Raw genomic sequence first — 21098 nt, 5'->3', positions numbered from 1 at the left:
ATGGTGTATACGGGCCGTATACAGTTATACGGCCCGTATGGAATGAAAAAAACTGACAAAGTCTGAAGGCACAGACTTTGTTAGTTTTATTTTATTATATACGGGTCGTGTAACTGTATACGGCCCGTATACACCATGTGTAAATAAGGATTTGCCATGTGTTAATATTAGGACCCTTAAATTTTTCATCCATCCAATCAACTCTTGTCATCTCAACTCCCTTCTCTATGTCCCATTTTGCCCAAAAACATAAAGGTGATCGATCATCTCTCTTGAGTAGGTCATCTCTCTTAGGTAGAGAGGTGACTATTTTTTTAATTTAAATTATGTATTTAAAAAAAATAAATTAAACATAATTGACATTAATTAAATAAAAACATTACATTAAACTAAATTGAAAAAAGACAATATATAAAACTAAAACTAGTAAAATAAATTAAAAACATATAAAAAAATTAGAAATTGCATGGCCAATTATATATTTTTTTTGTGATCTCGTGTTTTCGGGCTAGTTTGATTTCCAACATCTCTGGTGGAACATTGTCGTGTGGTCTGTTAAACATCTCCAAATCCTTATCAAACAAAAGTGATCTCACCGCCTCTCGATGTTCATCCGCCAACACCATATATTTTTCATCTAGTTTCTTTTTAATGTTCATCGACCTTTTTTTCATAAATTTTTATTCTTCGAACTTGTCGGACAAACCCATTGACCTTTCGATCATTGCGGGTTCTTTATCTTTTTTGTCTTTCTTTTTTTGCCTTCTTTGAGAAGGGTCTAAGTTTATGTCGGGTATACCACTAATGAATTCTATTCGGTGTGCCCGCTTGATAGTTACCCGAATCCAATGACTCTCTTTTTTGCCCAGAACTACCACTATCTTCACCAACAATGGTACCGAGGCCCATTTCTCATGTTTTCTAACCACCTCCCATGCCTCAACATGAGGAAAGCCATCCCAATGTCTTTTTTTGTAATCTTTTAGCACTTGTTTCATGACATAAACATAAAAAATAAAAAAAAAGTATGTAAACGTAAAAAATTATACCGCTTGATGCCAAAAGCCGTTGAATAAGTTCAACTTTCCTTTTGAACGGGCTTGATGAACGGTTCGGGTACTTCCTCCAACCGTTGCATTGTAATGTCCGAGAACTTATTTTTTCTCCAAAAACCATTCGATTTTGTTTATTGCCTTTTGTCTTGTTTACACTACAATGAACATATGCCTTAGCTAACGCCCCTTCTTGTGTCTTCATCCAATTTTGACGATCCGCCTTACCCCCTTTTCCTTTCGGTTCATCTTCGGCTTCTTCTTCGTCTTCAAATTCTTCTTATTCTTCTTCGACATAATCTACATTTTTGTCTTCATCTAAGTTTTGAGTCTCGGGAACAAATTCTTCTTCGTTATCATCGTATATCGGAAGCATGTGTTCAACATTATCTCTTGGTGATTGAGTCAGTAGACTGGTAGACTCTGATAAGCAAACGTGTCAAAGAGTTTTGGTGTAACAACTGCCACTAAAATCAATAATTAGGACAATAATTAGTCAATAAGAAAACCCTAACTGAGACACCCAAGTAATTCTGCATTAGCCCTAGAATTTTCAGAATAATCAGAATCAGGATCAGGGCCCCTAAAACTTGAGGGGGGCAAACCCTAGTTGATAATTATCTAAAATAAGACGTTGCAAAGTTCTGATTGGTTAATTTGTTGAATCACCCAAGCTAGTCCCGAGCCTAGGCAGCCTATGAATTAGACTGCTTAGCTTACGGACCGCAAAGGAAATGGCTTACGGTCCGTAAGCAAGCCTCAAAAATTGCTATAAATAGCCGACCTTGGGACTTGAACACTGAAATGAAAACGATGTAAGAATTCTGTCTGTACGTCGAGTTATACTCAAAACAGTCCACAACACACACACACGATCACGAGGTGCTGCCGCAATCAGGGTAATAACTCGATCGCTATTACGATTCAACGTCCGATCGATTATAACTATCCAACGATTGTCCGAGTGCTGCTCAAACTGAGCTTATACTTTGTTATTCATTGTGATTTCGACTTGAATGTTTGAGTGCTGTTCGAATTCGGACTATGCTCTGTCATTCGTTGTGAATCCATTGGATTGTTAAGTATCGCACTTGATAATAGTTGTGAGGGTTTAATCTCGTGAATTGACGTAACTGCTGAATTAGTTACTAATCCCGTTTGTGTGTGCATGGTTATTTAAATTAGGTTAGAAGGCTAATCAGTAAAGCTTATACTCTGCTTGTAAATCTGCAATGTGAGTTATTCTCTTTTTATCAACTGTTTTACAAAACTCCAAATTATTTTCAAAGTTATAATTACAGGGATTAAGTCTATGTAATCACCAAATTACAGCCGGTATGTGGGGTTTTGTATACATTACTTGATAACCGTCACAATTGGACAACGAGTTAGCCAATGAGTGATATGACCATAGTCACAGACACCATCGGGCAAAGAGGCTACCGATGGATGTTCGAGTGACAAGTACTGTGGGTAGTTGGTTTGACACCAGAAACATTGTAATCGCTCTTGATACTGTAATTTATAACAAATGTGTCGTTTCAGTAAAATGAATGATTCACTCAGTATTTCCCCGCTGACAAAACCTTTTTCAAACATGTTTTAGGTGATATGTTGTGAGCAAAGAAAGAGAAGTGCCGTGAAGCACTCCCAGCTTAGAAAAGTGGCTCAGTGTAAATAAATAAAAGAAGCATGTTTTGAAAATAAAAGATTTCCCGGAGAAATCATATTATTGTAAATTATGGGATTTATTCCTCAGCTATAAAACGGGCAGTTTGAATTATTAAAAGATCCTGTTTTAAAAAGACTTCCGCTGTCGCCTAAATTAAATACCACGGGATTCCTGTCCCGCGGCTCCTGAAACGGGTCAAACCGGGTCGGGGGCCGTGACAGGAAAAGGTGGTATCAGAGCCACTGTTTTAAGCTTACTGATTAAGCTCACTGTTTTAAGTACTTAGGAAAATTCTAATTGCCATTCTGTGAATATGTGTGCATTAACTGACTAATTGTTAAAATTACAGTATGGGTAAACAAAAGATTTCTGCTATCTACCACAAATTGGATAGTACACCTAAAGAACCAGGAACCTCTTCCTCCAAATCTCCTACCAATTTAGAAGAAGGAATCTTTGTCCGTAAGGCAAATTATGAAAACCCTCTTACCACGGAGAAAAGGAATTCAATTCTTAGAAAGGGTCAAGAGAAAAAGAAACCCCAAGCCAAGAGAGTGAGGTTTAATCCAGAAGTCCAGGAATTAGACAATTTAGATGAAAAATGGGCAAACCTGTATATGCTAGCTATTGTAACAGAACATGCAAATCTTTAAAACCCTAAGTTTAGTAACAACACTTCCCAGTAAATAAATAAATAAATCTGAGTGTGTTCTCCTTCCTGTTATGTTATACAAATTAAATGTGCAATAAAAATGTTCATTTGTTAAACTTTGTTCCAAAGTTTTAACTTAGCATTTTGTACATTTTGCATATATGCTGCTCAGCATGAATGAGATGTCGGAAGCATTTCAGAATCTCAACCTCTATCCAGTGCCAATTGAAGTCTCCCACAACTTCACTGGTTACATTACTGACATAGAGAACCGCTGGAATTCCAAGCTCCACCGCTGGAAAAAGCAAAACCTAAAAAGAGAAGAAGATATGTAGGATGGAGGAAAGTGCGCAGAAGAAAACCTAGGAGACTCCCTAAAATAGAAAATCCTGTAAGTGTGAGCAAGGGAAAGGAAATAGAAACCGGAGAAAGTTCCAAACCAGCAGGGACAGAAAAAGAGATAGACCTAAAGCAAAAGGGAATAGAGATCGGAGAAAGCTCTAAACAGCCTGAGGAAATTACATTCCAGGACGAAATAGACCGCCTACTGGATAATTGTGATATACTAGAGCCTATTAGCGATAATCTCTTCTCTTACCCCGTTACATCCCAATTCCCAATAAACCTAGAACCAGCTATTCCAGACCCACTAGTCCACACACGACCGTTAGGCCAAATGGAGGAATGGTGGACCAATGACTGGCAATTCCAAAATATAGTCAATAGTCCCTATAGTTTTCTCCCACAATTTGATCTAGAACCCATCCCTAATCCGCCAATGAGCTATGAAAATTTAGCTGAACTGCGTCAGTTTGGTGAAGAACTGATAGGCACCGGGAATAGGATCCGGGAAATGGGGGAACAAATCTCCTGGAAGTACGACGAGAGGGAGCGTCGTTACTGAAACTGCCAGTGAACCGAAAGATAGGAGGGGTTTGGAGAAGTTTGTTTGTATTATAACTAATATAGTAAAACTGATTCTGTAAGATGGGCAATAAAACAATGTAAGATAAAAGGTGTGTATTGAAGCAGATATAATATATAAAACAAAACAAAAGTCGAGGCATCGACAATTTTGGCTATGCTTGCATGTTATAATGATTTATGTGTTTATCTGTGATTTTATTATCAATAATTAGACACTAATAATTCCTACTAATTAGCAGATGGAAAACGCTAATAGTGAACCAATCAATGAAGTAAATCAGTCTGAGCAAAATCAGGAAGATCAATATCTAACTAGACAAGATATTGAGAACTTTATTGCTCAAGGGATAGCCAATGCTATTCCAGAAATTGTGGTTGCTGTTCAAAAACCTGCCGAACCACAACAATTAATTCCTAGTAAACGTACTCCGGAAGATAACAGCAGTAACAACATAAATGGAGGCGGCAATCATGACGATCATGATCCGCAACAGGCCCCACTCCCAAAAAGAATGAAAGCTGCAACACCTGGTTGCACTTACAAAGAATTTCTTGCCTGTAAACCCGCAGAATTTGCAGGTAATGAAGGGGCAACTGCAACACTACGATGGTCAGAGAAAACCGAAGCAGTAATTGCAATAAGTAAATGTGCTGAAGAAGATCAAGTGATGTATACTTCGAATCTATTCAAAGAAGGGGCGCTAGAATGGTGGAACACGGTGCTACAAGCAAAATGAAGAAAGATGGCCTATGCAATGAATTGGGAAGAATTTAAGAGTCTTGTAGAAAGAAAATTCTGTCCCGAATACGAAAAGGAACAAATGGCCAACAAGTTCCTGAGCCATCGTATGATAGGAGTCGATTGTCGAGGATATACTTCGACATTCTTCGAATATGGGAGAGTGGTACCTTCCCTGGCTTCGCCAGAACCGGTACTCATTTCCCGTTATATTTGGGGATTAATCGGAGAAATCCGTAACATCGTTAAGGCCGCAAGACCACACACTATTGACGATGCTGTGGAGTTAGCAAATACCTTAACCAATGAACTAGTACGCACAAGGGAAGAAGATCGAAAGAAGGAATTGGCCCAGAAGATTACCCAAGGATTTCGTATGGGTAATACTAAGAAAAGAGGAACAGGGCAATCCTCGTCACCTCCTTTCTGCAGAAATTGTAGAAAGAAACATTTTGGAAAATGCAACGTGACCTGCAATTTTTGCAAAATGATAGGACATCGTGAGGAAGATTGTAGGAGAAAGACCAGGGTCTGTTATAACTGCGGAGAAGCAGGACATTTCAAACCCGACTGCCCTAAATTGGTTAAACCAGCAGATAACAAAGGCAAACCAACTGAAGGGACAACCAAGAGGAATGCTCGCGCATTCCAACTGACCACTCAAGAAGCCAAACTCATTCCAGACGTGATAGCGGGTACGTTCTTAGTACATAATGTCTATGCAAAAGTATTATTTGACTCTGGTGCAAACCAAAGTTTTATTAATACTTCATTCTGCCAAGCTCTTAACTTACCTCTAACTACCCTTAGGCAGATCTTTACTGTTGAAACGGCAGATGGAAATTCTGTCAACATAGACAAGGTTTTGCAAGAAGGAAAGATAGAATTGTTAGGTCATAAGTTTTCTGCAAATCTATTACCTATGAAATTAGCCGGATTCGATGTGGTGTTAGGAATGGATTGGTTAATAGCCAACCATGCTCGAATCCTTTGTGATAAGAATTCCGTAGAAATCCGTACCCCCACAGGAGAAGTAATTCTAATTACAGGAGATAGACCTCGAAAGCCACTGAAATTTATTTCAGTAATGAAATTGGCTAGTTATTCAAGGAAACAAGAAATGGTGTATATGATTTCTGTAATCATTAACACTAAAAGTAAGGAACTCCAGGACATCCCTATAGTATCAGAATACCCAGATGTCTTTCCAGAAGAATTACCTGGGTTACCACCGGATAGGGAAGTAGAGTTTAGAATTCATCTAATTCCAGGTACTACACCAATAGCTAAAGCACCTTATCGATTAGCACCTACCGAAATGCTAGAATTGAAAAAGCAATTAGATGAATTACTAAGCAAAGGATTTATACAACCTAGTTCATCCCCTTGGGGTGCACCAGTGTTGTTTGTGAAAAAGAAAGACGGGTCGATGAGAATGTGTATCGATTATAGGGAATTGAATAAGGCTACAATTAAGAATCGATACCCACTACCTAGGATTGATGATCTTTTTGATCAATTGCAAGGAGCTAGGTATTTCTCTAAGATAGACTTAAGATCTGGATATCACCAGTTGAAAGTACAAGAAGATGACATACCTAAAACTGCTTTCAGAACTAGGTATGGACATTATGAGTTTACAGTCATGCCCTTTGGACTAACAAAGGCTCCAGCCGCATTTATGGACATGATGAATAGGATCTGTAAACCATACTTGGATAAATTTGTGATCGTTTTCATTGACGATATACTTATTTATTCTAAAAGTCAGAAAGAACATTGTGAGCACCTGCATGCACTCTTAACCTTTTAAGAAAGGAAAAGCTTTATGCCAAATTCTCGAAATGTGAATTCTGGCTGCAGGAAGTACAATTTTTAGGGCATATGGTAAATCACGAAGGAATTCACGTAGATCCTGCTAAAATAGAAGCAATCACAAATTGGAAGGTTCCGCAAACAGCTATGGAAATTAGAAGTTTTCTAGGCTTAGCTGGATACTATAGACGATTTATTAAGAACTTCTCTAGGATAGTTGTACCCTTAACTAAGCTGACCTGTAAAGTCGTTAAGTTTGAATGGGGACCTAGACAAGAAGAAGCTTTTAAGATTCTAAAACACCAATTGACAAATGCTCCAATTTTAGCTTTACCTGAAGGAACAGAAGACTTTAAAGTCTACTGTGATGCTTCAAAATTAGGATACGGATGTGTGTTGATGCAACACAAAAAGGTAATTGCGTATGCCTCTAGACAATTGAAAAAGCACGAGGAAAATTACACGACTCATGACCTAGAATTAGGAGCCATAATTTTTGCCCTTAAAATTTGGAGACATTATTTGTATGGAAGTAAGTTTACCATCTATACGGATCATAAGAGTTTAAGGTATATATTTGGGCAAAAAGAGTTAAACATGAGGCAAAGAAGGTGGATGGAAATACTAAGTGATTACGACTGTGATATTCAATATCACGAAGGAAAAGCGAACGTAGTCGCAGACGCCTTAAGTCATAAGTATCATGAAAAGCAAAGACGAGTCCATGCTCTTAGATTAAATCTACAATTAGATTTAATGGAACAATTGAAGAAAATTCAGGAAACGGCAATCAAGGACGATGCCGAAGGAATGAAAGGTTACCTAAAGGAACTAGAACAAGGAAAGGATGGAATTTGGAGATTCCACAAGAAACGAATTTGGGTACCTAAACAAGGAGAATTAAGAAATAAGATTTTAGAAGAATCTCATAAATCAAGGTATACTGTACATCCAGGAAATAATAAGATGTACCAAGATTTAAGAAAATAATTTTTGGTGGATAGGAATGAAAAAGGATATAGCTGAATATGTATCTAAGTGTTTAACCTGTTCACAAGTTAAAGCCGAACATCAGAAACCTTCAGGACTACTACAACAGCTAGAAATGCCTGTATGAAAGAAACCTTTAGCATGGAAAGGTTAGCCAAGTTGTATGTAGATGAAGTAGTATCCTTACATGGTGTCCCACTCTCCATTGTATCAGATAGAGATAGTCGTTTCACTTCCCGTTTCTGGACAAGTTTCCAGGAGGCAATGGGAACTCGACTTAACTTAAGTACTGCATATCATCCTCAAACGGACGGACAAAGTGAAAGGACAATACAAACAATGGAAGACATGCTCCGAGCATGTGCAATTGACTTTGGTGGTAATTGGGATAGCCATTTGCCATTAATTGAATTCTCCTATAACAATAGTTATCATTCGAGCATCGAAGCTGCTCCATTTGAAGCACTGTATGGACGCAAGTGCAGAACTCCCGTATGTTGGGCAGAAATAGGAGAAAGTCAATTATCAGGTCCAGAGATTGTGCAAGAAACTATTGACAAGATATCACAAATCAAGGAAAGATTAAAGACAGCCAGAGATCGTCAAAAAAGCTATGCGGACAATCGCCGCAAGCCGTTAGAATTTCAAGTCGGAGACAAAGTACTTTTGAAAGTATCTCCTTGGAAAGGAGTAGTACGATTTGGTAAGAAAGGAAAACTGAATCCAAGATATGTTGGACCATTCCCAATGATCCAGCGAATAGGACCAGTAGCTTATCGTTTACAACTACCAGAAGAATTAGTTGGAGTACATGATGTGTTTCATGTATCCAATCTCAAGAAATGTCTATCAGACGAATCCCTAGTAGTACCTCTTCAAGATATAGAGGTAAATGAAAAGCTGAAATTCATAGAAAAACCCCTACAAATAGAAGACCGGAAGATCAAGTTTCTCAAACACAAACGACTAGTGCTAGTGAAAGTCAAATGGGAATCCAGGAGAGGACCAGAGTACACTTGGGAACTGGAATCAGAAATAAAGCAAAAGTACCCTCATCTGTTTCAGTAAATCTCGAGGACGAGATTTTTCTTAAGGTGAGGAGGATGTAACAACTGCCACTAAAATCAATAATTAGGACAATAATTAGTCAATAAGAAAACCCTAACTGAGACACCCAAGTAATTCTGCATTAGCCCTAGAATTTTCAGAATAATCAGAATCAGGATCAGGGCCCCTAAAACTTGAGGGGGGCAAACCCTAGTTGATAATTATCTAAAATAAGACGTTGCAAAGTTCTGATTGGTTAATTTGTTGAATCACCCAAGCTAGTCCCGAGCCTAGGCAGCCTATGAATTAGACTGCTTAGCTTACGGACCGCAAAGGAAATAGCTTACGGTCCGTAAGCAAGCCTCAAAAATTGCTATAAATAGCCGACCTTGGGACTTGAACACTGAAATGAAAACGACATAAGAATTCTGTCTGTACGTCGAGTTATACTCAAAACAGTCCACAACACACACACACGATCACGAGGTGCTGCCGCAATCAGGGTAATAACTCGATCGCTATTACGATTCAACGTCCGATCGATTATAACTATCCAACGATTGTCCGAGTGCTGCTCAAACTGAGCTTATACTTTGTTATTCATTGTGATTTCGACTTGAATGTTTGAGTGCTGTTCGAATTCGGACTATGCTCTGTCATTCGTTGTGAATCCATTGGATTGTTAAGTATCGCACTTGATAATAGTTGTGAGGGTTTAATCTCGTGAATTGACGTAACTGCTGAATTAGTTACTAATCCCGTTTGTGTGTGCATGGTTATTTAAATTAGGTTAGAAGGCTAATCAGTAAAGCTTATACTCTGCTCGTAAATCTGCAATGTGAGTCATTCTCTTTTTATCAACTGTTTTACAAAACTCCAAATTATTTTCAAAGTTATAATTACAGGGATTAAGTCTATGTAATCACCAAATTACAGCCGGTATGTGGGGTTTTGTATGCATTACTTAATAACCGTCACTATTGGACAACGAGTTAGCCAATGAGTGATATGACCATAGTCACAGACACCATCGGGCAAAGAGGCTACCGATGGATGTTCGAGTGACAAGTACTGTGGGTAGTTGGTTTGATACCAGAAACATTGTAATCGCTCTTGATACTGTAATTTATAACAAATGTGTCGTTTCAGTAAAATGAATGATTCACTCAGTATTTCCCCGCTGACAAAACCTTTTTCAAACATGTTTTAGGTGATATGTTGTGAGCAAAGAAAGAGAAGTGCCGTGAAGCACTCCCAGCTTAGAAAAGTGGCTCAGTGTAAATAAATAAAAGAAGCATGTTTTGAAAATAAAAGATTTCCCGGAGAAATCATATTATTGTAAATTATGGGATTTATTCCTCAGCTATAAAACGGGCAGTTTGAATTATTAAAAGATCCTGTTTTAAAAAGACTTTCGCTGTCGCCTAAATTAAATACCACGAGATTCCTGTCCCGCGGCTCCTGAAACGGGTCAAACCGGGTCGGGGGCCGTGACATTTGGGCATCCATAGGATATTCATACAGACCAAGTGCAACCATCGTGGGACCTTGTGGTAGTGAAAAAATTGTGGTGGAAAATTGGGTTGGGGTTGGATGTTGTAAAAACCCGGTTGTGTAATTTAGGCGTAAAAATATGGATGTTGAGAGTGTGGGGGGAATAACCGAGTTGTGATTAAAATGACACACTTGAACACTCGATCCGCCTCGTCTACTTTGTGAGCCACGCCCCCTCGACTTCGAACCGGAACTCGAAACTTTTTTCTTGCTATCACCCTTGTTTTGTCTATCCATAGTGTATGAGAAATTTGAGATTTAGTGTGAGTATGTGAATGGGGTGAAAAATGAGATGGAAAATAGTATTATTTATAAGTGTTTTTTATTATTATTACTAGTTTATAGACCTGTGTATAACACGGGTTCAAGGATATAAATTATATAACTTAACAATGTATGCATAATTATTTTTCGCAATTTGCTTATATATATGACCTAGATGTTTACTTTTTCTCAATCAAATATCGCAAACATATGATAGTCATACCATATTAATAATTTTCAAACCTATTTCCTTGATTACAGAAAATTATTTGCCTTTTCAAATTATTTTGCATGTTTTTAAATTTATAGCTCACGAAACACTTCTTATAAATATACATAATCATTTATTACAAGTTGACATTAAGGCAAGACCATAAATAAAGTTTCATATCTGCCACCTCCATTACCTCTCAAGTTGTATGTATGAAAATAATTTAGCTATATAAATTTGTGCGTACATTATTAAATGATATATTTTCTTATACTCAAACCCGTGTAATACATAAGTTCATAACCTATTACTCAAACCCGTGTAATTCACAACAAAATTTTGAATAAAATTTATATCGAACATAGATTAAATTAAATATGTTGCAACACTATACTTATAATTTTGGTAAAATATAATATCTATACTATATAATAAAAGAAACCATTAATGGGACACTTGTCATCATATTAGGCCATGTATCTCATATTAAATATTAATCTTTATCTCATACTTAATTATAAATACTATTTTTTTATAATTAAAGATATACATTATATATAATAGATATTTATATTTATAAATGATAAGAATAGAACATGTATAAAAGAATATTCTATTTAGTTGAAATTGTCGTTAAATTTATAAATGATAAAAGAAGTAAAAGATCAACAAACTTGTGATTTTTGTTATTAGATGTTTACAAAGGACCCATATTTTCATTTATTTTTAGATTTTGAGCATCAATAGATAACAGGATGAAAGATGCCATGATGAATTGATGATTCAATTGGTTTTGAAATAAGAATATTTAATATAATTTATTAATTACGTTTAATTAAAACAACATAGTTTTGATTGGTTTCGCATACAACTTAGGTACGTAAGAGCCTATTATTCATTTTCTTTAATTTATTAATACAATGATTATATTATACTTAATATTTCATTGATTAACTTTAATACATATATTGATGATTGTGTATGTTAACTAATTACATTATATGTATTTAAGCCGTGTAATACATGTGTTTATGCAATTCGTATAATGCACGGGTTTTTAAAGATGTAACTTTTTTTATTACTTATTATATTTATTCAACCCGTGTAATACACGGGGTTCTAACCTAGTTTTAAAGTTATAAGAGAAACATGTAGGTTGAAAATTAATTGTATTAAAAACCCCTCCCCTAAAACCACCACCTGTATATAATTCTTACTTCGAAAGCTTATAATTTAATAGTTATAAAAAATACAAAAAGAAAAAAGTTAAAACATTGAATAAGATAAAATAGATAAACAATTATTTTGGTTTTAATGATAAGAAGTCTATATATATTATAAAAGATTGTGTATTTGATTTTAATTATAAGAAGGCAATATAAATTATAAAAGATTATGTTTAACGATTTGATGAAAATTCTATAAAGAAAACTCAGGATTACTTTTTATATATTAAAGTGAAAATATTACTTTTTATATATTAAAGTGAAAATATAAGATATGAATGATTATAAATGTGATCTTGAAAAAGTTAAATATAAAAAATAAAATAATAATAAAAATATAACAAAACTTAATAAAAAAATTGGATTATAGGAGATGTTGTCATGTGGCATTTATTGGAGTCAGGGGCGGATCCAACCCACATTTGTGGGTTCCCAGGAACCCAGTGCGTTTGGAAAAAAATAGTGAGAGCCTTATAGGATTTAGAAAAAAAAATAGGGAGAATTAAAGATAATTAACAAAAGTAACCTATTGGAATAAAATCCTGAATCCGCTACCGATTGGAGTCTTTTATTAGAATTTAGATTAGATTATTTTTATACGGAATAAACATGCTAATCACATAACACATACAAAGCATGCAAACTATCTTTATATATTTAAAGAAATTGACTACGCAACTTTTATTAAATTGTTTGCATTATATAAAGTTAAAAGCTAAATTAATATGTATAAAATATAGTTTATTCTCATTATCCATTGATATTTCGTTAACTTATTCAATTTAATTTTTTTAGCATGTTTCTAGATATATTATATTTATTCATTAATAGATAAATATTATATCTGATATGGTACTAAACGTTAGATAAATATATTATTCAATTTAATTTTTTAGCATGTTTCTAGATATATTATATTTATTCATTTATAGATAAATATTATATTGAGATAACTTATAGTAAGTAATAATAATAATAATAATAATAATAACAAGAGGAGAAGGATAATGATAATAAAATTATTTTTAAATAAATAAAAAGTAAAATTGTTAGGTGGAAGGAGAGATTGCCATGTGGCATTAATTGGAGTCTTTTATTAATATTTAGATTAGATAATTTAAACAGCCATAGCACAACGGTCAACAACACTCTTCGGTGAATACACACTGTGGGAGGATCGGCGGCGGTGTTACCAAACGGTAAACCCGTTCACCGAACCCTTCTCCGCAACCACCCCATTCACCCTCACTAGGCATTACTTTGATTGGATTTACACAATTCTTAACTTAGAAAAAGATATTTTACTCATTCAACGGATTTCTATAAAATACATTAAATTCGTATCTTACATGTGTTCAAAAGGTTGTTAAAACATTTTGTAATGAATGTCATAAAGTTTCGTCGATACCATTTAACACCTTTTATATTTTCCTATGCTACTAGAGGTCACATGCTCTGTTGAACTGTACATAAAATGGCTAGTTTATGATGTAAGTCTAAAGTTTAAACGTCATAAAATACGTCTTTTTCCTTTACAAAATGACACGTCAAATTGAATCATGTTTAAACGACGATCACTTATGTCATGATGCTTTTCCGACTTACAAAGAAATCAATACTCGAAGACTGCCACTTCGCGTATTTCATACTATCTTGCCCAAAGGCTATTTAATATATGCTACTTTAGTACAATTAAAAACAATATAACAAGCATATAGGTTTATGAAAATTTATATCACATGAATTTCATCCTAAAAATAGTAAAATGGGAAAATTGGATAGAGCTTACCTTAACCACTTCTCTCGTCTCTCGGTAACGACCTATGTATCAGCTTTATACTTTACAATTTGCTAATCAAAGTGTACAAAAGTGATATGAGTATCTATGTAGAGATCTTAGTCGATTAGTTAAGTTGTCTCTCGGTAACGACCTATGTATCAACTTTATACTTTACAATTTGCTAATCAAAGTGTACAAAAGTGATACGAGTATCTATGTAGAGATCTTAGTCGATTAGTTATGTTGTCTCTCGGTAACGACCTATGTATCAACTTTATACTTTACAATTTGCTAATCAAAGTGTACAAAAGTGATATGAGTATCTATGTAGAGATCTTAGTCGATTAGTTAAGTTGTCTCTCGGTAACGACCTATGTATTAACTTTATACTTTACAATTTGCTAATCAAAGTGTACAAAAGTGATATGAGTATCTATGTAGAGATCTTAGTTGAGTAGTTAAGTTTCTAACACTTGTTATACATTTATGAACCGTATCTTGACGTATAACTATTCACATTTCAGTTAAGTTACGATGTTATAATTTAATAATAAGTTTTCACACTTCGCTTGAATGATAAAGTATGATAAATAGAATATAGTGGATGGTAGCTAGAGGAAATAATTTTAACTTTTATTCATCATTCCATTGTAACCGTAGCATTCCCAAAACTCTGTTGATGCATACTTTAAACTTTTAAATTTCATGATCCTTAACAAAAAATATTAATAATCAAACCATTGTAGTCGGACTCAAACCCACCTTTTTATACATATTTAGGAGTTTATTGACAACTTCTGCGTAATAAGATTGAACCATTAAGAGGTCTGATTAGGTAAGAGATTTTGAACCAGTAAGAGACCTGACTTGGCTATGTTGACTAGTTGGAAGTGGAGGAGGTGGTGTGTGAGAGGCTGTTTGAGGGTTATGAACACAAATGAATGAATAAATGGGTTAAATTTTCATTCATTTGAAACACACTAAATGTTTATATTACGTCAACCATTAGATAAGTTATACCTATTATAAAGACCTTGAACTCAGCCATTAGATTCTTATGTCTCTTATCATAAACTTTAATCAATTTTGAACTAAAGGCGATACACCTTCGATTTGACACTCTTTGAAAACCCGTTTGCTTCTTACATTCTTAAAGCAGCAATCCACTACTCCTCCCCCTTCCCCTACTTTGATTTTCGCTATCGAAGAAAAGAGAGATAGAGGTTTTACTTATGGATTTCGAGAGGTTAGCATTTGGCCGGATTGGCGTCCATGGGAAGTGTCCCACGACTCATCCTCCTTGTCCAACTATAATTCCATTTTTTCCTCTATTCACAAACTCTCCAATCATCCAAGGTATTGGATGTAGCTTTGTCTTTTCAAGTGGTGGAAGTTCAATTCCTATGGTGGACAAAAAAATGTAATGCAGTGGTAAAATTAAAGAGTATGTTCATTCACGTTATAAGGGAGGGGAGACTGAGATGATTTGGGCATGTCAGGAGGAGGCAGATGACAGACCCGATTAGAATAGTTGAAACACTCGCGGTAGATGGAAGGAGGAGTAGAGGCAAACCGAAAATGACGTTGGATGAGCGGATTAGGCAAGATTTGCTAGATTTGCACCTCTTTGAGGACATGGTCGAGGACAGAACTTCGTGGAGACGTAGGATTAAGGTTAAAGAGTTTTATGAGTTTGGCTTAGGTTCCAGTCTTATGAATTTATTTTTTTAGTTTCTATGAGGTGTGATATATATATATATAGGGAAGGAGTTGGCTACAAAGCCTTGTTTTCCTACAAAGTGTAGGAAGCCTCCTACATGTGACATGTGGCAATCCTAGGTTTTTATCAAAAGGGTATTAGTGTAATTTCATTATTTATTTTAATTATGTATTTTATTATAAGATAACTAACTAACCAAATTTTATGGAAACTGAATATCTCTTTATATTATCAACGTCGGTTTCACCATATATCATTCAATCCAGCGATTCATGCGTATATCCATATTCTCTTTCACAACCACTTCTACTGATCAGTATTATGGCGTCAAATGCTATTGTTGATTGCGGTGATGGTAATGTTTTTTTGATTCTGCAAGTCTCTAAAAGTCGAAGTTCTCTTGTTGATTTGTTTTACCAACTTTAGATTTTACATAACAATCAATTTGTTGTTCGAGTTCTTGTCATAGTGTTTTACCAGTAAACAGGCTCATACCATTGTGTTTTAATATTTAGAGTTGTTTTAATTAGTATTGTTAATGTATTTGTCATTGAGTATGGGGGATGATTTTGTTGACATCATGTTGTTACTATTTGTTGTTCGATTTCTTGTCATAGTGTTTTACCAGTAAACAGGCTCATACCATTGTGTTTTAATATTTATCGTTGTTTGACTTAGTTTTGTTACTGTATTTTGTCATTGACATCATGTTGTTACAGCTATATTATAATTCAGAGGTTTTTAAATAATTATCACTCGACCAGGGTTTTGGAGGTTTTATCTTGCTGTGTTTTTAAAATTAGTCAGTGTAACATGTTGTGTTTTACTGGTTGTAATACATTCAAATTCAGAATGTTATTTATACGTTGTGTTTTTGTAAATGTTCACTTAGTTGTTCATATATGTGTTTTATGTGTTTTAATATGTTTTTTTTGTCTGATACACATGTGCGTTTTACGATGTGTTTTACACCCAGTTTCACGAGGTAAATATGGTTTTTTGTGTTTTACATGTGTGTATGTGTCCGACGTGTGTTTTTAATTTATCATGGTGTAGTGTATTTTTGTTATTGTTTGTGGTCTTTCGTTTTTATTAATTCTCGTGTGTTATACTACCTGCCAAGTGTTTTTTTTTTATCCATGTGTTTTACTTACTTTTTGTGTGTTTGTCATTTAATTTTCTACCTTTTTTTGGTTTTATATTTTTGTATTTTTGTCAGACGGCCCCAGTTATCAACCACGTGGCGTAGAACATGTTTCTCCGAGTTCGGGAAAAAAGACATACACTCCAAACTCACCACCCTCGATGACTCCAGTCGAGGGCATGGTTTTTGACACGGTAGATGCTGCCTACATTTTCTACAAAGCATATGCACAGGCGGGTGGCTGGACTGTAAGGAAGGGAACGGAGCATACCAATCATGGTGTTACAGTAAATAAGTATTTTGTATGCTCAAAAGAGGGCCATAAAGTTTTTAAACCTGTTGACACTTTATCCGATCAGCCTCCTAAAAGATGGGTACGTAGGGTACCATCAAAGAGGACTGGTTGCCAAGCGGAGTTTCGAATAAAGTTGAACGATGATAAGAAGTATCTGTTATACTACTTTAGAGAGGCGCACAACCACGCTTTCGTGCATGAAGAAGATCTCCACTTTCTCAGGGAAAATAGAAGCCTCACCCGTTCGCACGAGGATATGATAAAGAAGATGTCCAACTTGAATATTGGACCGGTTCGAGCATTCAACATCATGAAGGAGTTGTGTGGTGGTTTTGATAATGTCGGGGCGACCAAATGTGACTTCAAAAATTTTAAAAAAGAACTCAATGTGTTCATTGGTGAGTTTGATGCCGAGATGCTTGTCAAGCGGCTAACTAGGAAAAAAGAGTTTTTACCTAATTTTACGTGTGAATACCAAACTACTGAGGAAGGTGTCTTGAAGTGTCTGTTCTGGGCTGATGAGGACATGAAAAGAAATTTTTATATGTTCGGTGATGTTGTGTCCTTTGATGCCACGTACAAGCGAAACAAGTAAGTACAAGATTTATATATTTCTGTCCCATTGTGTTTTAGCTTATATATTTAGTAGCTTTACCCGTCAAATGTGTGTCTTAGTTTTTTTTTTTTTTGTTTCGTGTTTTATTAGGTATAACATGATGTTCGTGCCTTTCACTGGGATTGACAATCACAATCGGAATGTCACACTTGGTGCTTCTATTATTGGTTCCGAAACAACTGAGACATATAGTTGGCTACTTAATGTGTTTAAGGACGCATTTGGATATGCACCACGAGTAATTGTTACTGACCAAGACCCTGCAATGAAGAGGGCTATTGAGGATGTTTGGCCTGATTCAAGGCATCGGTTATGCATGTGGCATATCATGGATAAACTTACCACAAAGGTGTTGTATTTTCTGTTTAAGGCTTCTTTATTTATGGTTATGTTTATGTGATGTGTTTTGAGGTTTTAGTTTGTTTTATTTTTGACGATACTGATACTTCCACAGGTTGGACCAACTATTTGTGCAAACACCGATTTCAGGAAAAGGTTGTCTGCAATTGTCTGGACGGATTCTTTATTGCATGAAGCCTTTGAGACCGAATGGGCGGCTGTATTAAATGAGTTTAACTTATCCGACCACGAATGGCTCGTATATATATATGGGATTCGTCAGTCATGGATCCCAGCGTATTATCGTGAAGAAGAAATGTCGGGTCTTATGCGCACGTCTTCCCGTTCCGAAAGCGAGAACCATTTCTTTGGTAAGATTTGCAATCCCAAGTGTACTTTGGTGGAGTTTCTCAGCCACTTCGACACGGCTGTTGAGGCCCAAAGGCACGAGCACCGTAAGAACGACCACGATACCCGTTATACTTCGCCCGATATATGGAATCCTGATTTTGTTCTTGAGAAACAAGCATCCGAGACATATACCAGAACGATTTTTTTTGATGTTCAATTGGAAATTCAACACGGTATTCACCGGTGTGCTAGCGTCAGATTAGAGCATATTGCTGATTTTATCAAGTTTTATGTCAAGGATCTAGATCAGCCAGCAACTGCATTTTATGAGGTAACATTGTGTTTTTCTTAAATTAATTTTTTATCAGGTAACACATAGTTGCTTTTAATGTGTTATATTCATGTGCAGGTCATGATACGTGAGGAGGACGTTACAGTTAAATGCAGCTGTAACAGGTTTGAGCAGTTTGGGCTATTGTGCAGTCATGTTTTTTGTGTTTTGAGGATTCTTGATGTAAGGGAGTTTCCTAGACAATATATTTTGAGGCGGTGGACTCGCGAAGCAGTTCCAAATAGTTTACCCGGGTCCATCCTTACTGATGGGGGCGATCCAGATCGGAGCGTTGAGGTCAACCAGTGCATTCGTGAGATTAGTAATGTAACCGAGTATGTTATAAATAAGTTGGTATCCAAGTTTGACGAGATGTGTAATTTTCGTGACCACATCAAGCAGTTTATGTCAGTTGCTGATGATGCTCAGTTTGACGCCCCTCCTAAGTCAAGACGTAATAGGTTTGCCGAACTACTTGGTGTTGCTCCTACGGAAACGACGACTATTCGTGTTCCTATTGGTACTAGGTTTAAGGGCTGTGGATCACATAAACGCATGAAATCTAAAAAGGAGCAAGCTATAAGTCAAGCTGGGAAGAAACGTAGGCGATGTTCAAAGTGTAAGAAATTTGGTCACAATAATCGCACATGCGGAAAATATAATGTGAAAGAAAAGGATGCAAGCACTTCAAAGAAGGCTGATGTTGGTGTTGAAGACGTAGAAGATACTGATGGAGATGCTGGAACTAGCTCAGATGATGGGGATGATGTGTTTTACACATCAGAAACAGCTGAAGATGCAGATGACGAACAGATGCTGGAGTAGTCGAGTTTTTTTATATAAGAATTTTCTTTTTTTCTGAACATATGTGTTTTGGTTTTTCGTTGTGGGGTTTTTACTTCTTTATGCTTGGTGATTTGTCTGTTTGAACGTTTTGTCATTTTTTGTGCGTTTTGATTGATAATTATGAACACGTATTTTGGTTTTGGGTTTGTTTGTGTGTTAGAGTTGATAGCATTTTGCGAGTTTTGTATTTTTTGGTTCTGGATTTTTTTGTTAAATCGTTAATGAGGAAGAAATTTACATACTTCCCAACATGTTAGCTGAACAAAATAGTCGCGTTAGGTTGGAAATCAATAAGTTATTATGCTATCAAAACTGTGGTTTTATAGGGTTGGCGGAATGTGTTATACTGTTTTTTTACAATCTAAGTATCACCCTTTATGCCTCTCAATCCACAGAAAAAATTACTTTTTTTGTAAGATCTGGATGTCTTTCATTGTATCCAAGCTGTTTACATACGGACTTTAAATTTGTTGTTATTTTTTTCGGTTATGTGTTTTATGCTAAGGATACACGTTTTTCAGATGTTTTTACAAACTATATAATCAACCATGTATTTTTTTCTAATCCAGTTTTCCACCATAAGATTATGTAACTGGTTAGAGATGCAACACGGCAGTCAAAAGACGTATATCGAATGTGTTTTACATATCAAGCCAACCCATCATATCAAAACAAAATAAGGCTGCGTTTTATATCTATCAGACATAACCCATCAAACCAAAACAAAATAAGTTTACGTACTAACAATCAACACAACCCATCAAACAAAAACTAAAGTACGATGATATATGTTTAACAAGATAAAGTCTAAAACACCCACGTCATGTCACTTGTCCGAATACCTAGTTACTATCCAACCTTGCCAGGATAGTATCATACGCAACCGCATCAAGCCTTTTCCGTTGGTCTTCAGTCAACTTCTTGTACCTTGCTACATCAGCTTCCACAAACGGCCTAACTTGGTTTACATCACTAAGTATTATTTTCGCGACATATTTATACCTAAGTTCATCAAGCTCTTTGCGCTGTTTGTACGAAATTTCACCGGCATTATTACATTCCTTTGACAAACCACATTCCCATTTCTTCAAACTTGTTCCTTTGTACGTTTCCATGTGGCGCATCAGGAAGACGCCACAATCAATTACATTCCGGGTTGTACGCCAAGGCATCTCTAATCTAATTGGTACTGTCTCTCGGAGTATATTTGCCGCTGGGTGTGAAGCAGACTCCAGGTAAGATGAAAATGCGTCCCTCTGCGTTCGATACAAACATTAAACCCCAATATATGATAGCGATAAGGAATTTTCATTTGCACATTGTGTTTTATAATAATCTAAAGTGTTTTAGCTTAATGTGACGTGTTTGATGAGTTGTGAAAGCTGCTTACCAGTTTCTCCGGCCATTTTTGGTATTTTGCTTCAAAGGACACATTTGTTGCGCTGTTGTCCAGCACCTCTATTTTGTAATCATTTAGATTGAAACACACACCGTAGAAATGTTTCTCCTGGATCACCGGAATAAACA

The 21098-nt window shown here is 35.8% G+C and overlaps 1 protein-coding gene across 1 annotated transcript; it reads left to right on the top strand.

The window, feature by feature from the left end:
• Positions 1-15438: 15438 nt before the first annotated feature.
• Positions 15439-19550, top strand: LOC110907854 (protein FAR1-RELATED SEQUENCE 5-like). Its single transcript, XM_022152775.1, has 5 exons — positions 15439-15631; positions 16869-17679; positions 17795-18053; positions 18159-18725; positions 18804-19550. The coding sequence occupies exons 1-5, from the start codon at positions 15439-15441 to the stop codon at positions 19548-19550; spliced, it is 2577 nt and encodes an 858-aa protein (XP_022008467.1).
• The last annotated feature ends 1548 nt before the right edge of the window (positions 19551-21098 follow it).

The sequence above is a fragment of the Helianthus annuus genome, chromosome 14 (assembly GCF_002127325.2).
Source record: "Helianthus annuus cultivar XRQ/B chromosome 14, HanXRQr2.0-SUNRISE, whole genome shotgun sequence".
Lineage (NCBI taxonomy): Eukaryota > Viridiplantae > Streptophyta > Magnoliopsida > Asterales > Asteraceae > Helianthus > Helianthus annuus.
This window is presented reverse-complemented; position numbering and strand designations above follow the sequence as displayed.

What these genes read in the sequence shown, in the direction of transcription:
- LOC110907854 (XM_022152775.1), top strand. Translation starts at nt 15,439, where the DNA reads ATGACAGACCCGATTAGAATAGTTGAAACACTCGCGGTAGATGGAAGG. An exon ending in GTTTTATGAGTTTGGCTTAG is followed by an intron (nt 15,632 to 16,868) that starts GTTCCAGTCTTA and finishes TATTTTTGTCAG; the next exon opens with ACGGCCCCAGTTATCAACCA. An exon ending in TGGATAAACTTACCACAAAG is followed by an intron (nt 18,054 to 18,158) that starts GTGTTGTATTTT and finishes ATACTTCCACAG; the next exon opens with GTTGGACCAACTATTTGTGC.